General features: G+C 40.7%; 1 protein-coding gene and 1 long non-coding RNA gene across 3 annotated transcripts in view; one reads left to right on the top strand and one right to left on the bottom strand.

The window, feature by feature from the left end:
* The window catches only part of neurl1aa (neuralized E3 ubiquitin protein ligase 1Aa), a 77,149-nt gene that overhangs the window by 43,847 nt on the left and 11,071 nt on the right, over positions 1-22,231 (bottom strand). The window contains exon 1 of one of the 2 annotated variants that reach the window (XM_063477030.1): positions 806-1,070. The exons of the other annotated variant lie outside the window; for it this stretch is intronic. Coding sequence (XP_063333100.1) covers positions 806-839 — 34 coding nt within the window. The 5' untranslated portion in view covers positions 840-1,070. Of the gene's footprint in view, positions 1-805; positions 1,071-22,231 lie in introns of those variants that run through there. 2 annotated transcript variants of the gene reach the window in all.
* Positions 13,902-14,832, top strand: LOC134628785 (uncharacterized). The gene is made up of 3 exons (XR_010094016.1): positions 13,902-13,974; positions 14,072-14,162; positions 14,329-14,832. It is a non-coding gene; the product is annotated as an uncharacterized LOC134628785 (long non-coding RNA).

Genomic DNA, 22,231 nt, shown 5'->3' with positions numbered 1-22,231 from the left:
CAGCCGGCCTGTGCGTTTTGCTTATAGCCAGCAACAACCCTGTCAGATGGATGCTTTGCCACCGGGGGGTCTGTACAGGATATTTGGAATAGTGTGGCACGTGGAGCACGAGAAACCCAAATATCTGATCAGATACAAACAGCGTGCAGAAAACAAGTATTTGCACACCTGCTTCGAGTGTATTTGGATACGTTTGTACTATTACTAAAGTACTTAAGGCACTGGTAACAGTACACAGAATTCAAAATAATGCAGAATTATGTTTTTACAGTCTGGAAGCTAAGAAGTAAAGCTTTAAGTGGACAGTATGGAGCACAAGCTACAATATTTGACAAATTTGCCCCCCATAGAAATACCATCTATGGGGGCCTGGTGCCACCCCATGCCCCCTCCTTTGGACACGCCCCTGGTGGGACCTTAGTGATGGCATACAGGACAATACAATAGAAAAAAATCAATTCATTGATTTCTCGAGGCACAGCTGCACGCTCTGTTTAGTAATGAGGGGAAACCCCACAACTTTCCTCCCCTCCAGCTAAGCTGCTCCCAGTACAAACACCTCCCTGCAATTTACTGCTATACAGGGCGCAGGTCAGTGCGCGAGGAGCCGGGGACATCCTGGTTGTTACGTCGTAATCAGAAGACACAGCTGCGCGTCTCGAGACCCCTATTCTAATTACAGGAGTGACGTAACTGTGAGCAAAGAATAGGCTGGTACCTGATAACAGAGCGTGAGCAGCTCACAGCCAAAAACCTGAACAAAGGCGCCGAAACATCTCAAATGTGACAAATGTTTGCTCCTTACCGTAAAAGGCATTTCGCGTTATCTGGCCACCCATCGCTTTATTCCTCTGCCGTGCGCGTATAGCCGGTGTGGATTATTCAGATGCTCTCGTGGCACAGCCCAGCGCTCGTGACATGATTGCATCCAAAAGGTAGCCTATCGCTGCTCTGCTCTGGGTACATGCAAACAGCAGAGAGCAGACCCACACCTCTTTATTATTGTGAGCGCACACACACACGTCCGTGAAGGCAACTCCCCCCGTCCCCGCCAGCCTCATTCAGTAAGAGCTCTCCGCCTCGGGTCCCACTCACTCACGCTGTCATTTACATAGAAGGTGGAGACTCGGGCATGAGCGATTTTAACGCTGTCACTGCCGCACAGAGCTGCCATTTATGGGCCACGAGGCTGGAATAAAACATGGGGGGGAAATAAGGGTGGGTGGGAGGTAAGGCGCGAGGGCACAGTGTGACCACACAGGGTTTATTTCCTCACCTGATAAAGGAGAAAAGTTTCCTTTAAAAACAAACAAACAAATAATGAAAAAAATCCATCTTAACCGCATAATGACATTTACACATCCCCATTGGTGTGACGAGGAATGTGTGGGTGGGGCAAGGATTAAACAGGAAGTAGACCCTGACAAACTCAGGCTGAACTATTGTGTATGTGATAAGGTTAAAGAATGTCAGGTAATATTTTGCATAAACCGTTAATGATGTCAGACCACGTGTTCACCTCTGGGAAAAGCTCGTTTTTGGACTGTTTGGGTCCAGTACACGTTCCTGCTTGTGTGTGCAGCCGTCTAATCAGCCACAAAGTCTTCATGTGCTTTATGAGTAACATATTAGTAATCCTAACCCTCTTTGACCCACGATCCACAAAACCCACACACCTGGAGGTACTACACATCAGACTGGGTCACTTCCCAGATGGTTAATGTAGTCTCCACTCAGGTGTGCCACGATAGTCCTCAGCTACCAGTAAGAGAGTTAATGTGAGACTAAAGAACAGAAGTTTCTATTCATGTTTAGGAATTTTGGAGAGACTTCAATACATTGAGTAACAATGTTTAGCAGAAATGCAGGAAGTCTGGATTTCTAACGATGACCGGGGAAGTTGTGTTACGCAATGTTCTGCTGGGAAACCTTGGGTCCTGCCACACATGTGGGCGTTACAATGACACGTACCATCTACCTAGGCATTGTTCCAGACCATGTAGGCTCCTTCATGGAAACGGTACTCCCTGATGGCTGTGGCCTCGTTCAGCAGGATAGTGGTTCAGGAATGGTTTGAGGAGCACAGCAATGAGTTCAGTCCAATCGAGCATCTGTGGGATGTGCTGGCCTCACCTCACAATTTAGAGGACTTGACGGATCTGTTGGTAACATCTTGTTGCAGATACCACGGCACACCTTCAGGGGTCTCGTCCATGCTTTGATGGGTCAGGACTGTTATGGCAACAAAACAGGGACCAACACAATACTAGGCAGGTGGTCATAATGTTATGCTTGATTGGTGTGTAGTAAATTATGCAGCATACGTTCTTTGGCTAAATCTGTGATAAAGTTTGCAGTCCCAACCTCTAAGAGGGTGTGCCGTGCCTTCCTATTAAATTATATAATCTCCACCCTTAATTCACCATATTAGGCCATGCACTGCAAGATGTACTGTCTGACAGGTTTAGTAATTAAATAAATGAACTAGATAAGAAGAGTAGCCTATGGCCTATCGTTCCACATTTCATAGTTTAAAAATAAGAAAGAGATACACGTCTGAGGCTAAGTATGGGTCCAGAGGCTCACAGAGCAAGTGGCCACATTCTTTACTCTCAGCACTCAGTCTTTCACCTTCCATGCTTCCTTATGTGCCTCAGGCCCCTGGCAGACAGACTGGGTGACCCCTCAAGAGTCAGTCCTCTGACTTCAGCTGTCATCACCTATCCACGGTGACCTCGCAGCCCTCAGTCCCAGACACCAGTGTTTACTCTGGGCCTGAAGCTGCAGGCGTTCAGATAATGGCAGGACAGGGTGAGGGAAATGAGATATATGAACCGGAGTTTAATAGGTGAATGCCAGGAATTCATCATTCAAGGGTATCTTGGATATTTTTCATTAACACTTTCCACCCCGGAGGCAGCTGTATCTGTAATTAAAAGACAACCATTTGCCATTTTTAGCACGGCAGTGAAAACTTCAGCCAGCCTTCTGATCCACAGAGCTCGAGGGTGCTCGGTTTGGCCTCGCATTTGTAGAGCTGTTACAGACTGAAATCGAGGAAGCTTCTGAGGTGGAAATAACCATGGTCCAAGCTCCAACAACACCTTTAGTATACAGACCACCGGTATCAGCTGTTTGTATTCTTCATCAAAATCATTTGGCCCTGATTAACTCAAACACGCTGTCTGTCCATCCATTTTCTATTGCATATCTATGCCTGGGTCACGTGGGAGGCAGTGTAGGGAGAGATGCTTAGACCTTCCCACTCCCAGCCTCTTCTACCTGCTCTTCTGGAGGAACAACAAGGTCAGTCGAGAGATGTAATCTCTCCAGCCTGTCCTGGGTGTGACATGTCCAAAACCCCTCACTCAGATATCCAGGAGGCACTCTAGTCAGAAGCCCAGACTACCTTAACTGGTCCCCTTTGATTTGGGGAGTGGTTGCTCTGCTCTTTTTCACCCTCTCAGAGGCTGAGCTCAGAAACCATTCAGAGGAAACAAGCTTCCTCAGAACGGTGAAGTTTGGTATTAATCAAAAGAACCAGAAGAGTGTTTACTTCCTTTATACCAGTACAGAATAAGTGAATTTCCATAATGTTAAACATTAATTAAAACATTTTATTTCTCTGTGAAATATTAAATTACAGTAAGTGATGCATTCAGGTACTAGTTGTATAGCATGAGTGAAATATGCACTCATTAAGCACTCGCTATGCTTAATGTCACAATTATCATTGTGGATTTGTAGTTTAAAGATTTATTCTCCTTTTAAATGCTCAAGCTCGATGTCAGAATTAAGAACAGTGGAGGAAAACTCATTTCCAGTCTGAGTTAGAAGAAACACTTTTTAAATACATAAGCAGTTTATATGTAAATGAACTGTGTTAAAACATTGCTGGAGTTTGTAAGCAGCATTTATTTGACACTGTTCTTTGTGGAAAAATATATAATTTTATCAAGAAAAAAACAACTTTTAAACCAACTTTTTCCCAGTAAATTGCAAAGACATGACACAGAGGCGATCCTTTTGGCTCGCTGAGTGTAAAACAACTGTCAGCAAAATGCTGTACGTTGTTGTTTATGTTTAAAGATTACTCTCTAAATCACGCAGGTAATAATATTTACATGTCCCCGTTTCCCCATCATTTTTAATGATTACCACCACGTAACCATAACAAATACTAAGGCCTGCCTGGGCGGTTCATCAAAATGAAATCAGGACCTCAACCTCAAGGTTTAGTTTTCTAAATGAGATGCTGGAGACGCACACATGGTGTGCACATTTGAGGTAAAGACAGTTGCTGGAGAGTATTCGCAGCACAATGAGAGGCCAACCACATTTGGTTTCAAGTATCACCTCTGCTGACAATTGCAAAAATCTGGATTTTAAAGAAGACCTCAGCTAAAGAAAGACTTCTTTCAACAGAGAAAAAAAAATCTCTGAGCTAAATCAATAGTTATAAAACAGATCAGGGGACAGAAAATTACTGTATTTCACTCAGATAAGTGGTGTGTGTGGCTCAGGACATCAAGTTAAGAGAAAACACATTTCCTCTATCTTACAAATATTCCTGCAAACCCAGCAATAAAAGTAACACCCACAAGTCTGCTGAGTTTTAAAAGTCTCCCAAGAGATGACATCATCGCGTTAAGGTATAACAGCTATTTGTCACGCAAGGGACATGGCTGTGAAAAGAGCGGGGACTGGAAGCTGGCCAGATGAGTTTCAGGAAGAAACGTCAGACCATTGCTTCGTGTAGCCTCGCAGATACACACCAGAGGAAAGGCCTGAAGAAAAGTGCACTTCCTCACCTTGTTTGACACCGCTGCTGTACATGAATGCATTGCTAGAACATCCTTCCTTTGTACAGTACCTCTTTCTTCCTGCAGTCACTGCTCTGTCAGCCTTAACCTTTAGAAAGAAAGCCTCCTTTGGCCCGCAGTCCTGTCTGCAACAGGGTCGAGGTGCATCTTTGAGAGTCTGTACATAAAATTGCATTACATAACTTGGACAATGTTGCGATTCACAGTTCGCTGCACTTTAGTCGGCATCAGATGGGTGTGTGCGTACAGCTACAGCTGATATATACAGCCTATCTGATGAGAGGCATGTTTTATGTGAACCTCATGAATTCTTCGGGCCTCATTAAAACTTCTGTTCTGTTTAGGTTTGGTCTGTTTTTTAAATAACTCAGAAACAAGATAATTCTAAAGTGAAACTCTAACTAACAAGAAAAACTAGTACTTGGATGGATTACTCGTCTTCATGTGTTCCTGATTCAGTGGTGGAGTTCGCTGGATGTTTTCACTTTTAGAAGTGCAGAGTCAGCATCTTCAGAAGCCACCAATGACATTGTTTATGAACATTAATACCACAGATGGTTTAAAATTAAAGCGTTTTAAACCTGCATTCTTTCTTATGACCAGCAGGGGGCAGCTCCTCTGGTTGCCAAAAAAAGTACAATTAAATGTAAATTCATGAGAAAAAAACCCAATCTCTCACTTGATTTGACGCCTCAGTGAACACTTATCACATATGTTTATGGTCTCTCTTGTTAGTTTCAGGTTTTATTTAATATAACAAGATACTGAACTGGTTAATTCTGGTCCCATTTAGAGGACAAAAGACCAGAAACCAACGCCCTTCATTTCTAAATCAGATCCAGATCTCATCAGGTTTGGTGTAATAATCCTTGATGTTTTATGGCTACCAAAACTTGAGATCTCAGAATGGGATACAACATGTCATATGGCTGATGCCCATATTTCAGCTTTGGATGCGTAACAGCCGCTTTATGGCATTACGTTTGTTGCTTCAAATGTTCAGATGATCATTCCTTTTAAATGTAAGATGTCCACACTGACTAATATGCTTTTTGGTTATTGTTTCTTGAAGAAATGGTAGATATAAAATAAAGGTTTGTTATTTTTTAATCTGCACCTCAACAGGATTAAATGGAGTGAAAAAAGCCTTGATTGAATTTGTTTGTTTCTCTGATAACAAAAACAGAAAAATATGTAAAGAGCAGCATCATGATGACTTTAGCTACACTGAAACACACTGCTGAGATAATCAAGAGCAGGATGGACCCGAATTAAGGTCTCTTTGTCTAGTTTCTTGCTTTTCGCCTTCTTCCTGCGTACATTAACCAGAAATAAAAGGATTTCTGGTTAATGAGCTAAGGATTTCCTTCCAATAAATACAGGAAGGACCAAGTTCTAGCCAAAAAGAGTTGGGAGAACTACAACCTGCTGAGAGCTATTTGACAGGTATCTACCATGCCTGTATAAAATCTATATATGATATTGAATACATTGTGGAAGCCTCACATGTGAAATTCAAGGACAGCTGTGGACGAGAAAGGTCATAGCTCCCCAACAAAGGACTTCATTGATGGTACTGCTGTGCCTGTTATTAACAGACTGGCATGCATATAGACGTTGTTTGTGGGTGTTCGTTTGTTTGGAGGTTGTATCAAATTCAAACATCCAGCCCGAGTTACAAAGAACGAGGAGTCCTGTGACAGATGGTGTGGCCCGCTCAGATCCCTGGGGCCACATTCTTAAAGGTTCCCGTTACAAAGAGCTGCTGCTTGGGGCAGAATCTGGGAAAAAGTCTTAAGCAGGCTGGAAATGATTCACTGGTCAAAGCTGACGGCTGGTCATTTGCTCTGGTAGGTAACCTTTTAATGTATTTACTACCAGGTCAAATGTCTATCACGTGTACTTTTCAGTTGCATGGGTAACTGCTTCAGTCGCTCACATGGAAGTTGAGAAAAGTTTATCTTGGGCCCCGCCCACTTCCTGTTGCTGGTGGATATTTCAGGTGTAGTTGCTTGAAACTGCAGAATGTTATCCACTTTGCGTGGTCTCTGGTTGCCACGTCAATGCGAATTATTTGCGTTGTGTATGCAGCTTTAGAGTTATGATGTTTTTTAAGAATTAACCTTTGAAGTTTATACTAGATTGTGGAAAAACTGCTAGGAGTAGGAAGGAGTGCCTTTTTAGAGGCTTAAGAGTTTCCTTTGGTTTATTAAGTAGGAGAAAATAGTGGAGAGACAAAAAGGTAGAGGAAATACCTCTGAATGACAGTGAGTTAATGAAACAGCAGATTAGATGGTGCGGGGATAATGTTTGTGGCCGATCTCATTAAAGATACGCTTACATCTCCCATCCAATGCAATGATGCCAGAAATGAATGTGATTACGAGGCTGAATTACTTGAAAACTGGCAAAATGTATTCTTGTTAATCGGGTCAGCCGCATCGCCTCGCTGAGGTAAAAGTTTTTGTTCACTTCTTGCTCAGAGTTACTCTGAGAGCTTCCTAAATCACTCTTAAGTGAGGACTCCTTTCTATAAATGTTTAGGCTATGTTAGGAGAACTCTGTAAGAGCTCTCTGAATGTTTGTGAATACAGCCCCTGATCTGAACATCATGCAGTCAAACTGACATGAAGAGATAGCACGAATACATGCACAAGCTCTGCATGTATTCACGTTCTTCAGCATAGTTGGCTCAAGCTACCTGCTGTAGTTAGTTAAATTGTGTGTAAGTGCACCGGGGACTGGTGCTGTTTTAAAGATCCATAAAGTGTAGGGATATCATGCAAACACACAAATGTACTTATTAGTCTATTAAAATACCAGAACTTTTCCTGAAGCAGAGGCAGCAGCACACAGCAGGAAACATTATTTCTCAATAGTTTCATTAAAAATGCTCCAAAAGGCACAAAGACCACAAAACCTTTCAGTTTAATAACTGATTTTTACAGAAGTGAGGCCAAGCAGAGCGTGATCTGACTTTAACCTTTACCAAAATCCATCCATCCATGCATCCATCCATCCATCCATCCATCTAACATCCATCCATCCATCCATCTAACATCCATCCATCCATCCATCCATCTAACATCCATCCATCCATCCCTCCAACATCCATCCATCCATCCATCTAACATCCATCCATCCATCCATCCATCCATCATCCATCCATCCATCCATCATCCATCCATCCATCCATCCATCCATATATCATCCATCCATCCATCCATCTATCATCCATCCATCATCTATCCATATATCATCCATATATCATCCATCCATCCATCCATCCATCCTTACATCATCCATTCATCCATCCATCCATCCATCCATCTATCATCCATCCATCCATCCATCCATCCATCCAGTTCAGTTTGCTTTGGGAGCCAGCCTCACGTGGTCACTTGAAAACTGCCGTTTTAGAAGAAACTTTTTGTTATAGGAGTAAATTTTCACTATTCATAACAGGGTTTTTTAAATCATTGTTATAATCATTAATAGTTTCTTATTTAGTTAAGCATTTAGGTGATGGTGTGTGGCACCCTCCACGCCAACTACAGTACATTTGCACCGGGCACCAGTTTAATTCTGACATCTGAAGCAAATGTATTTCTTTTTTTTAATAAAGTGTTTGTGGTGCAACCATCAGCACTAACGTGGCCACAGATCTGATATAGTGGCTGATGATTAACCAGCCCCCATTGCCACATGTCCCAGCACGCTTCACTGTTTAATGGCAGCTGGAGACCAGACCTGACCAAGGTTTCCACGGCAACCACTACTCGAAAGGAATTGCGTATTTCTTACCGGGAATGCATATGTAAGTGCACGGGGACACACACAAACACACCCACAGACCATTAGCCCAGCTCGACACAGTTTCCATCAACAGTAGCGGTGTGGGGAGACAACAAAACAAAACAGCAGTTTAGTGGTGCGAGCTGTGCACCATAACATCCTGCCAGCAAACAGAGCTCGCTGCCTCTTTCTAAATGACTTGTACGGGACTGAAAGGGAATCTGGCAGCAGATGCCAAGAAGCAGAGAGGTCAGCAGAGTGGCTCTCCTGCAGCCGGCATTGTCTGCTGCACGGCACGTGTGTGCAAACAAAACCTCCCATTCAGCGCAGCCTCATATGGGATATCAGCGGAGCCCTTAGAGCGTTCAGGAACAGGATACGATAAAAGAGACAGGAGTGGAAACTTTACAGAGCTGTGACACCGTCTAAATCTCTGTGAAAAGACAAAATGAGAAATGCGAAAGCAGACGGGGGGAAAGGTGAGAGATGGTGGGTAGGGGGCATTTGCACAGTCACTGCAGCAAGAGCTAGAATAATGACAGTCTTCCTTTCATAAATTCAGCCTTGTTGCAAATCTCTTTCTCTCTATTCTGAGACATGCCCTCAGCAGGTATTCCAGATAACTACACTCTTAGTTATTAGCAAAGGTGAAAGTTAGTTTGAGGGCATAGGGTGTCTGCTGTAATGTAGTACTTTTCATCAGAGTTGGAGCAGAAGAAGTGGGGAGGTGATAATTAGATCTGTCACTCTGCTTTAATATCTCTCAGAGCTGCTCGGCCTTGGGCTGGATGGTTGCAGAGAAATGCCTTATTGTCTCAGGTGCTGAGGATCTGAAAATACTTTGCCTGATAACGCTGCCCCAGAATGTGCTGGTGAGGAGTGATAGATTTCAGTGGGGCATTGCTGAAGCTGTCAAAAGATCTGAATTATTAATAATCTGGTAATTTAATACAATATAACTTGTTTTGTACACTACTACTTATGGACATCTGACAAATTAAAGGAAAAAATGCTTGACTGCTGGAGTCAGGAAGATCGGTAACTCTGGAATGCCCCCTTATTCTGCGATAAAACTGAGAGTCTTTCAGAACATCTGTGTAGATTGCACGCTTCATATTTGACTTCTTGGACTGAGTGACATAGAGAAAGCTGGAATTTCCCGAGGGTTGCCCTTTCTCCCAGTAGCCAGTTAGTCTGCATCAAAGTAAAAAACAGAAAGGCAACATGTGATGCACCAATCTATCTCATTTCTATACTAAGGCTAAAGCGCCTCCCCCAAAAAACCAAATGATAAGACTTTATGAGCAATCTCTTTGTTTCCTGCAGCTTGCTTACAGGCAGGAGGACATGTGGTTGTAATTCCTCGCAGAGCAGATCCCCGAGACTTTTAAATTGCAATTCCGATCATGACGGGGTGTTTATTGTTAATTACATTAGATTAATACGGGGCAGCTGCCGCATAAGGAAACATATGAATCCGTTTGCATGGATTTTCGGCGCCATCAATCAGTGCGCCTGCTGGTTTTGTGGTTTCCCAAACCATACCCTCTGTGAATCAGCACAGTGTATCCCTCTTGGCATTTGCTGGCTCATGTCATGTTTGGAAAATTATACTTCCTGACACTGAGACAGATTACGGGGGCTTTCTTTTATCCATTTACGTTGCTCCCGCTTTATCATTCCTCTCATTTGCCACATTTATAACCTGCGTAAGTACGCTCTCTCTAGGTTTTTCTCCTGCTCTTTAGATCCTCCAGCAGCTGGGCTAAGCAGAAATCAGATCAAAAGAAAACAGAGTTGTTGAAAGTGTTGTGACCGTCCCACAGAGCAGACACAGCTCTGAGGGAAAATCACCTCAATCACTGCTTTATATGTACTCACTAAAACGATAGCCTTTTAATTAGACACTGGAGAGGCCACCAAAGATATTACCTGGGGCTAATCTGTTCCTCTTCTCATGTGGGACCATAACAGAGATAAGCAGATTGAGCTACTTTTTTTAAGGCCATGTTTTCTTCTTGTTCCCACAGCTCAGACCTGAGTATCACTTTCTTTCCAGGAAGAAAGAAAAACGCATGAAGATATCTCACGCTTTGCCTGAGCCTGGATGGAAAGAGGAGTCACAGGATCCAGGCAAGATTTGGAAGCTTGAGGGTAGAGAAGAATCTCAAAGTCATGGAAAAAGGGAAGTGGATGTGCTACAGTGAGTCTGAGGAAAACATGCTCAGGTTTCAAATATGACCTGTGGAGGATTCACAGGGAGTGGGAAATGTTCACAGAAAAGATTTAATTACGAGCACATGAAAAAAAACCCCGTTTTAGAAAGTAAGCAATGCTGAAAACATACATGCTGAAGATGAGAGGGAGATTTGGAGGTTATAGCTTTGCACTGGTAATTTAGTTATATTAAAATGTGCTTGGGTGGGTTTCTGAAGAGAACTGCAGTATATATGTAGCAGCAGTGTGAGCGATAATAAGCTGCAAATCATAGCTGTGATTATTTGTGAACTTATTAAAAATATGCATAAGGCTATAATTTGTTTCAAGGAGTTCCTGTTTTAATAAAATCATTACTCAACTTCTCCTTTTATAATTCTGCAGTATGCACAGTGTTGACAGCCTCACCAGAACAATCAAGCCAAGAGCTAGCATCGATGCTAACATGCTAATTTGTTAGCATATTGCAGCTGCCACTGCCTGTGTGAGCACCGCAGGTTTACAAGATTTAATAATCATTTGATAAAAATACTTAATAATTCACAGTATTAATATTAATAACAATTATGATTACAATCACTGAGCAGTTTATGACAGGTGCAGTGAATCATACTGATTCTCACTGAATTTTGTTTGACTCACCGCTGATACATAATGAAGAATCTGAAAGAGCACCGCCCCCCTGGCAGAAACCAGCAGTAGCTCATATTATTGCTACTAATAACACTAATAGTAATGCTGTAAAAATGATTTGAAACAAATGTAAAGTAAGATTATTTAAAACAAATGAGACGAATTTACAGGCTGTTAATGTTGCAAGCAAACGATACCAGCGCGCACTCTGTGTTTGGACCTGTGGTAATGAAACGAGATGCTACGGCCAGTGAATACACAGAATTTTACAGAGAACAAACTAAAACGTGGACCGAGCCCAGCCTGGGTACTGAGTCAGCGCTTGATTACTCAGAACTGAATTTATGATCTGATATTCCTCTAGACGTTTAATTTGAGCAGCTGGAAGTCTTTAGCCCGGCGACAAAACCAATAATTATAGAAAATTTCTGCAATAACAAAAATGAAAGCCAGAATTCTTTTAAAGATTCTTCACTGTGTGGTTTTTAATATTAACAATTTCATGAGTCATTCAACAGCATTACAATAAAGATAAATGACTAAAGAAACCCTGCAGGCTGGTTAAGAACTTTACTGCGGCTTTCTCTTTGCTATTATACAAATTTTCCCAGAACAGCTGGGTTACGAGCGCCTTTCTGTTCCCCTGGTGTCACAGTACAAGCAAGACGAGTATGCAAGGTAAAAAAGCAAAACCAAAACTATCTGCATAATACTCGAAATAAACCAGAATACTTTATTTTTTTAATCATTTGGATAAATCGAGCTTCAGTAATAGCTGCAAACCAGAGGTATTATTACGGCATTTAGTTTTAAAGCTGAAGCTCCAAACATACACCCGAGTCATTAAAAACACAATCTGGGGGCCTGTTTCTTCTGAAGGGGTCACGCACTGCACTGTAACAAAAGTCAGTAAAATATACAGCAAAACACCGTCAAATTCCAACGGTAATGGAGCGTAAAACCAAAAACTTCCTTTTACTGTATTAAATAGATTGAATAACCGTTAATTGTGAGACTGGAAAAAACTTTGTTTTTTACTGTAATAAAATGTTGAAATTATAAATATTGTCTGTGAAAACAAAAAAATATGCATACATTTTACAATTAAATATTGTAATGTTGAAAATGTCTGAAACACTTAGATTTTACGGTATTATTTGAGTAAAACTACATATTTTGGGGTTGTGCACATTGGAATTCACAGTATAAAGCTGTAGATTTTTAAGCAAACAAAAACATTCATTTTTACAGAAGCAAGATGTTAAAAAATAGGGTCCACTGTAATAATACAACCAGTAAATACCATTTTAAAAAAAAGGAAATATCAGCAGTGAAAGACAATAAAATTGATAGTATTTTTTTTTATTTTAAAATTCAGATACTGATATACAGATTAAAAGTTAGGCCTGCAGTTTATCATTGTTAACCTTCTGATAAAAAAAAATCAACAGCAAAAGAAGATGTTAAAAATAAAGTTCATGGTTGTGAATAAAATTGATTTCAATAATCTTTTTTAATTATTATTTTAAAACAACTTTATGTTGTTGTGTTTCACGCCATATTATCAGACCACCTTAAGTGGGTCCGCCTTAAATTTTGAGTTTGTGTGATCGCTGTTGATTGGTAGCTAAACTGCTGGTAAACTGTGTACAGAAAAAAAAATTCTGGTAGCAACATTGTGCAGTATGAGCGAACCATTTCACCAAAAAAAGGGGAAGCAAGGCAAGACGTGGCTGCAGCGGTCTGCAGACGTGACTTCTGATCAAATTCGAGCCTCCTCCTAAAGAAACAAAGAGCGACGTTACATTGCGGGATGACGTCACCTGAAAATGACCAATAGCGCGGCGCGCTGCTGAGCTGTGTGCCAACCGCTCTTTTTTTCATGCAGGAGACTTGGCTTCGCTAACGGACACAGTTTTGAACTCCTATATTAGCGCCATTTATGGCTGCTTGGACCACAGCATCTTCGGAATTTGTAGACATCCTGGCAGCTTACAATTACTTCGAGGTGAGGTGAGTACATGCAACTTCAAGTTATCTCTGTTATAAAAATCCACCAGCCCAGCGTTTATAGATAATTTTAGCAGTTCGTTTTTTATGAGTGAGGTTGTGAATTAAGTTAGCATTTGTGAGTTGAGTTAGCATTACTGTCGCCAGGAAAGCATTGCTCTGGATTAGTTTCTGTGTTTGGCTGCTTAATTTGCTAGGGAGGAATTACCAAAGTACATGGAGTTATGTTAACCCGTAATTTCTGTGGTAAGGTAGTTCAGTCATCAAGGGGCTACGTGCTTCATTGTAAACTGCATCGGAATGAGCCACGTTGTTTCTTTCGGTGTAAATATTTAAATATAAATGTAAATATTTTACACATTTCTTTGTCTGTCTCTAAGTCTTATTTTGTCTTTATTATGATTAAAAAGGTTTGTTTTGATCCTGCCCTTTTCAGACACTGAATTTGAGCAGAAACCATAAGGATACTCAAAGGACCTGTGACTCTCAGGAAATGGTGAGATTTCAGGTCATAATCTTTTTTTCTTTTTTTTCCCATTAAATTCATTTTCCTTTTTCCCTTTACAATATTGCTGTTTTCTTTTTGTAAACAGCATCAAATGAGAGGGACAGATGAAACAGTTTCAAGACAATGGCAGGAAAAACATGCTGAAGATTGAAACAAACCTTGGCTGGAAATATTTGGTATGTGTTTTACCGTAAATCAAATTGTTGAAAAACATTCAGCTACACTGCAACACAGGGAAACTTGATTTGCACTTATTTTGTTACTTTAATTTCTTGTCTCATTATTTTTGTCAGTTATTATTGTTTATGGTGTATGCCCTTCTTGTTTTCTTTCTGAATGCAGAAGGTATCTAGCCAGTCCACAATGAAAGCTTCGGTGCACCCCATGAGTCTTCTGGCAGAAATGATGGCGCCTGTATTCTTTGGTTTCCCTAAACATCACACCCTGCCTGTTTATACGAGGCTCTTCAATTAAGTCTGCACCCAAAGATTCAATAAGAGGTAAGCAGTGGTATTATTCAAGTGAGCAGTGAGGTGAGCAGTTTCATACGCTATAAAATGTAGATTGAATGATAGGTCTCATCACCATGCATTCAGCCATTAACTTCAAGTTCTATGATTAGGGCTGTTCGATATAACGATATATATCGGATGATTTACACTATCGTTTGTTTCGTGCTGTCACAAAATAAACTGTTTACGGCAGTATTTTTTCATTGTTTTGACGGTCACTGTAGTGGCTATATTAATTTCTTAAAGTTCTCTCTTTCTCTTATATTTAATATAACCACACTACAGACGGACAAGCCCCTGTTTTTATGCGTTGTGGTTAGCAACAACGACGGTAACAGCATCGTTTCACAATAAAAACCTTTCACAATAAAGCTCAAGATCCTGTTGAGACTTTTCAAAATAAACTGAATCACGTGAAAGAGCAGATTATTTACAGATGAGAAGTAAAAAAAGAGCCAACAGTTGTTTAAAAAATAAACCTTAGACTAAAAGGTTAGAACAGGCTTTTCCCCGCAGCACGCCGTGTAATAAATACAAAGAAAACGGCGGCCATTACAACTTATATCTAAAAATGTATAGTTTCATGCATCGGTTAAAACACTCGACTCAAAGTACATGACGCGCAGCTGGAAACACTTCCCGCAAGACGAGCTGCCCGAGATTCACAGAATTTACAGAAAATGTTACATTTTTGTGATTTATATCGTTATCGGGACGATAGAATTCTTATATCGGGATATGAGATTTTGCTCATATTGCACAGCCCTATCTATGATAAATCAATAGGAAACTTAAATACGTTTTCCAACAAATTGTGATTGTGATTAGGGCTGGGTTGTCTATGTATCACTTTTACATAAGTAGATTTAAAGGATAAATATTGCCAAAACGCAACCTGGGCTGTTTTTTTTTTTACTGTATTGATTTTGATGCGCTCAAATTTATGACCTGGCCCCCTAGTATTCCCATTCACTGGCTATTGACCACAAAACAAAATCAAGGTCAATCTCAAAAACGGCTCATTTGTCGTAATTATGCTTTTAGATATATGTTTGTCTCGTTTACAGTAAAAAAAAAAAACCAGCCCAGGTTGCATTTTGACAATAGCTATCCTTTAAGAACTGTATATTTTACAGTTAAGAAATCATTTATCATTAGATCTGTTTTTGGCAGCACATTTTGTTCATTTCTGTGCATTTTGCTCAAGCACTGATCAAACTTTGTCCATTTTTTGCTGCAGAGGGGATCCTGCCAGTCCAAAGTGAACTCCTGATGGACATTGAAGTACTCCTGCAGAGCTTGTATCTTCGACACCATGCGCATTAGAAACTCCACTGAGTCCTTTCCTTCACCAAGGCAGGACCCAATGACTCATTACTGTTGATAGGTCAGGGGCAGGTAATATTTTGTTTCATGTTTATTCATTCCTCCATGGATTACCAGCCATATATATGGACACATGCTGTATTCTCAAGATCTATGCTGTTTTGTAGGAATAGAGAAAATGATATGTTTAGTCTGTTTTCAAATGGTATGTCAAATTTTCTCATTGTTTATCAGTAATATTCACTACCTTGGTTATATATGAGCATCTTTAGGTTTTTCTATATTTAGCGGTTGCAAATGTAAAATTTACGGTAAACCATTTATGTTCCTCATATTGTACTGTATTTTTAGCGGTAAAATACCGGCAGCTGTGGTTGCCAGGAATTTACCGTAAAATGTATCTGGTCAAAATAAAATGCTGTAATTTGTTATACAATTTCACTGTGTTTTTTACTGTCAAAGGTTTTAATAAGGTTTAACATATTTCTGTTATTTTTACAGTTTTTTTACAATAATAGGGTCTATCCTATTACTGTTAAATTAACAACAAATTACTGTAAATATTATTATAACTTTTTTTTTTACTGCAAATATCCGTAAAAAGCTATGGAAAGTTGCATTTTTTACATTAAATTGCTGTATAATTGACAAATATATTTGTTTTTTTCTATCATGATTTTGGTAAAATAATACGTTGTCTACCTTAAAATTTAGGGTTACAAAACCAGTATACCGTATTGTCTTTTACAGATTCCACATTTTTTTCACGGTATATTCCTGGCTACCACAGCTGCCGGTATTTTACCGTAAATTTGACAGTTTTTTTTTTACAGTGTGGGCCAGCCCTCGCCGGTGAGGTCTGAGCGTGACTTAAATTACATGCTAGTCCTAATCAAAGAGCATCTCTGTGATTACAAACAAGGAAGAAGAAGAGACATTTATTTTAAAATCTATTTATCCTTTTCTCCTGCTATTATTATTATTATTACACAACCAAATAACCAGTTACATAATTCTAACTGTGAAATTATCTTTAGTCACAAAAAACAATAAAAGGTAGAAATGAAAAACCACTGCAATGTTCAGCATGCAGATCAGTTCAGTTTATTTTGATTCACACCAAATCACAGCAACAGTCACCTGGAGGGGCTTTTAGTGTAACATACGATGCAGACGATTGCAAAGAGCCAGGCAATGGTAGGAAGGCGTAGGTGTCACGACCCAAGTGCAGGACTGAAAACTCACATAGACAGAGCTCAACCAGGAACTCATGAACTAGGCTGAAACACAGGACGATGGAACACACAGGGACAAAGACTCGGACAAAATATACACACAGGCTGACAAGGGAACGGGGAATAAAGAGACAGGGGAAGCAAAACTGAACAAAACACACACGGGATGAAGGGCTATCAAAATGAAACAAGAAGAAACAGAAACGTAGACAAAAAAATTTAACAACCAGAGACAGGACAAGATCGAGACAGACAGAGAAACACCAGGAAGCAGAAAATACACAATCTAACAACTAACATAGTCAAAGAGCTAAACTAAGAACTAAAGGCAAGACTACAAATAGAACAGTGAACAATATAGGATAGAAAGACTTATCCAAACTAGAGACACCCTGGCCCCAAACCAAGGGACCATGACAAGGAAGGAGCTCTCTTTTAACAGGAAGAAACTTTCGGCAGAAGCCGACTCTGGAAGGGACGGCCTCGGGGTGAGGGGAGAGAGAGGAGTGCAAGGAGAGCACAGGGAGACAGGACGAAATTCAGACTATGAAGCAGAGAAGATACAATTTAATGTCATGCAGCAGTGAAGTAGTGGAAAGAGGTGAGCAGAGAAGAAGAAGTCCCAGAGGAGCCTGAGCTTTTAGCAGCATAACTAAAGGATGCTTCAGGTTCACCTGATCCAACCCTGACGATAAGCTCTGTCAAAGGAAAGTTTGAATCTTAAAAATAAAATGTTTCTGTGTCCTGAATCCAACGATTTCCTTCTTTAAGACAAAAAATGCCTGAGAATTAACACATTTTGATTCAAGCCATCTTCAAAATGTGCAGCAGAGACATAAAGTTCCTGCTTAATATCAGCAGAAGGAGACCGTGTGGAGTACAAAGACACTGCACATTTGTAGCAGGAAAAAAAACAGTTTCTTTAAAGTGATAATAGAAAAATTAATGAAATTAAGTAACAATGAAGGTGGTGAGGGATTGTCAGCAGCCACCAGTGTAAGGACTTCTTCCTGATATTCAACAACTGAGTAATGTAATCACCATTCAGCAGGTAATTAGACACAACATGTGAAAGAGCAGTTAATGAAATACAAACACATTTCATTAAGTCTGAAATCAGAGAAACTCTGAAAACCTGGAAGAACTTTGTTTTTGTTGTTGTTTTTGTCTCATTAAGACAAAGTGTTGATACACCAGTACAGATCCCTGAGCAATGCACTTGGTCTTTGGCTGTTCCAGCAGTCTTATGGTATTTATTTATTTATTGCTTTCCTGCAGCTCATCCTTACAGGAAACCAAGCTGCACGTTGGACCCACGGGGAAGCTGTTGGTCAGGACTGAATATGAGCGGTGACACGTACAGAGCAATGCTGTGTGAGAGGAACTGCAGGCATCATGTCCTCAGGTGTGTGAGCACACGGGAAACAGTTATGTCCCCAGCTTAAGACTTACAAACAAGAATGACTATGAATCAATCTGTAGCTTAATATATTAACATTAAAATAAAAAGTGGAGTAAAATATCGAGAAAGGCATCAGATATACTGGCATGCAGAGCATTTTAGGATTTTTCAGCTCATTGTTTTGGATTTATAGATAAATTAATTTCTTGCTGATACAGCAAAACAAAAAATGGAGCAGACAGAGACAAAGACACACATCAGGAGAACATGAACATCAGGAACACAAGAAAAAGGTAAGTGCGTCAAACAAATGACTAAAACTCAAACCTTCAATAAAAACACTTGAGGAGAGCAAATCCAGCATTTGTGCGTTGCAGTTTTTGGTTGTAAAAGCTGAAGTAAATGTTGATTTTGTACCGTCAGATATGAAAATAAGGAAACGGTCAGAAAAATATCTCTTATGTGAAAGTATGCAGCGCTTTTAAAAAGCACTATATATATAAACTGCTAAATACATGCACTTGGCTGTGCAGGCAGAGGAAGAGGAGGTGGTAGTGCGAGTGTGGTTATGAAGCTGGTTGTGAGTCTTTTTGTGCACATCCCTGTCAGAGGCAGGATGTAATGGGTCCTTTACAGTGTTTGTGGCCACGTTGAGGAAACGTGAGGCGAATGAGTCCTGCGGGGAGGCCGGAGAGCAGCCGACGATCGTCTGAGTCGTGCCGATGACCTGCTGTCTCCTCCTCTGCTTCAGTGCAGCTCCTGCACCACACTGTGATACGATGTGTTAGCATGCTCTCTATGGAGGAGCGGTAAAAGGGCACCTGCAGCTTTTGACCCAGGTTATTCTCCCAGGAAGTGAAGCTGCTACTACGCCTGCTTGGTGACCACTAAGGTGTTTGCAGTCCAGGATTGGTCACGAGAAGTGAAAGTGCTCAGGAGTCTGCAGGCTGGGACCCTCTGCACACGGTCACTGTTGATGTAGAGGGGGGGCCAGGTCTGTGCTGATCCTCCTGAGGTCAGTCTCAGGTTGATTACTGAACTATAAGCTGACTATTTCAGGATCTCATCTCATGAATCAAATGCGGTGTAACACACACACACGCACACTGGCCGAGTGAACTGACCACCCATCAGGTTGCAGCTGTAATGTATGTGACAGGACGTGGATTATGACATCAGCACTGAGTTGGCTCTTAATCACCCTGGGACTAAAAGAGGAACTGTGAGGAGACCGCCCTTCAGAGCATGGGAAAAAGTCCCAGTGCTGCTGCTGGACTTCACTGAAAAGCCCCCAACTTTTCCTTTTTTTAGATGACACGGGGGATTTTGGTGCTTCTGAATGTGCAGGTGGTTACTTCCTCCCTTTCTCTCTGAGTCACACACAATCACCCGTGCACAATCTCTCCCACTCACCCACTCTTATCCTATCATTCCACTATAAAGCTGTGGTAAATGTCCCACGGCCACACTACTGGTGACAGATGGTAAAGGCGGGATGAAAACTCCCCAAATAAATATGTAATCCCTCCCTCACATGGGCCGCAGCACAACATGCAGATTATCCCATCAGATACACTAGAGCAGCTCTGCAGAGCAGCAGGCCGTGGGGAGATCCCTCTTTGTGCACGCATATAAAATGATTTGAACGCAGCATCTGTGTGTGTGTGTTTTAATAGCAGCACGCGCCGTTAAAGAGGCGATGAACGGAAAATGAAGTCACGTGCGCCACTTCAGACTTGAATGAAATGTATTCACATATGAGTACTTACTTATATCACCACCATCAGTGGAATAAAGTGCTCCCATCTCGCCATTCGCACAGCAATAACATTAAACATGTATTCATTTCAGTTATTTACAGTAGAGTTAGAGACGTCCTTTTGGCACTGAAAGCAAGAAAGCACCTGAATTTTCCCACCTGAATTACAAGCAGGATACAATTACGTTTATAGTCACATGGCTTGTAACTATTGTCCAGGCACAAAATATGACTCGTCTCCATAAAGACAGGAACATTGCCTGCTTTTACACACACTAGCAGATGCGTTTTAATGGCATCGTTCTGTGATATGGGAACAAACAGCCCACTGTGCGTGTTCAGCAACTCCACAGAGTTTATAAAAGGGGAAGTTGAGTAAAAGCCACAAATATCCAAATATCTTACAATTATTATATGAATGTATGTGAGGTTTGAAGCGTGTTTATCAATAAAAATGGTTTATGTCTAAAATTTTGGAAAAAAGTTGCTTTCAAGCACCTTCACACCTTTTTAGACACACGACTGTGAGGAGTTCCAGTCTGGTTTTAAACCTCATCACTGTGCTGAGACGGCACTTTTAAGAGTTTTTAATGATCTTCTTTTAACCGTCGACTCAGGTTGTTCGGTTGTTTTAGTCCTTTTAGATTTGACTGCAGCCTTTGACACAGTTGATCATAAAATTCTTTTATTGAGACTTGAACACATTGTTGGTCTTAAAGGCTCAGTTTTATCATGGTTTAAATCATATTTATCAGAGAGGTCTTTTTCTGTAGCTAATGAGAAATACTCTTCCTGTTGTGGTGTTCCACAGGGGTCTGTTTTGGGTCCAACTCTGTTCTCCTTATACATGCTGCCTTTGGGATCTATTTTCAGGAAATACAACATCGCTTTTCATTGTTATGCTGATGACATCCAAATTTACTTCCCCTTGAAACTGGATCTCTCTGTCTCACTGCAGCCTCTGTTTAACTGTCTACATGATGTTAAAGACTGTTAACACAGAATATTCTCACCATAACGAAAATAAGTTATTGTTTTTGGAAGTCATGCCCCTAACTTTGAATAAGTTAACTGACTACCTCCCTGTGTGCTTTTAAATGTGCTATAGAAATAAATTTGATATTGATATTGATTGATAAATGGTTATTTTTCTAAATGCAGGTAGTAAGCTGAAGTTTAAACACCTACGAATGAAAAAAGATCCAACAGCAAAGCACACAAATGTAGTTTTCACATTTTTTTATGTGTAAGAAGAAGAAACCAAATTGTCCCGGGCATTTTTCCTTTTCCATAGATTTCTAACAGACAAAATAAAAAAGTGTTTGTTGTTTGAGGTTGTTTGAGACCGCGTTACCAGAACGGCCGTTCGTCACAAGCTAAACTTTGTCACCTACCGCAAGGAGACGGGTCGCAGACTTGTGTTTGTCGGCACAGACCAGCTCAGTCTGATGCGTTGTTTTCTTCTTCTGAAACCTTTCGGGGTCACCACAGCAGATTATGGATGGTTAATTTCAGGTATTTAAACTCATGATGTTGTTAAAATGTTGACAGTCTGCCTGCATTTATAAATTAGAATGGCAGTTGTTTGCAAACCTTTGCCAGTCTGTCTGAGAGTCACTGCGGTCAGTCTGAAGTGTACCTCAGAAGGAGGATTACAGTATGCTTGGGTAAAAACTTATGACTGCCAAGTCTTTGGCTGGTAAGTGTAACCTGTGTTTTCCGACGTTAATAATATAAATAAGTAAATAACTTGCCCGCTCCAGCTCCTATAACCAAATATAAACAGTTGGGACGAGAGTTAGCTCAACCCACTACAGCCTCCAAGCTAGCAAGACTCTGAATCTGTTCATGCTAGCATTAGCAGTGCCTATACACATCAAGATGCAGATCGTAAAAACTCATCTTGAAGCTTCATGACAGAACTTCTCAGACCGGTGGGTGGCATCATAGTGGTTATGTACATATCAAGGGATATTTGTTGCAACCTAAAAATATCTGTGATAAATTTACG

Source organism: Pelmatolapia mariae, linkage group LG6 (genome assembly GCF_036321145.2).
Source record: "Pelmatolapia mariae isolate MD_Pm_ZW linkage group LG6, Pm_UMD_F_2, whole genome shotgun sequence".
NCBI lineage: Eukaryota > Metazoa > Chordata > Actinopteri > Cichliformes > Cichlidae > Pelmatolapia > Pelmatolapia mariae.
This window is presented reverse-complemented; position numbering and strand designations above follow the sequence as displayed.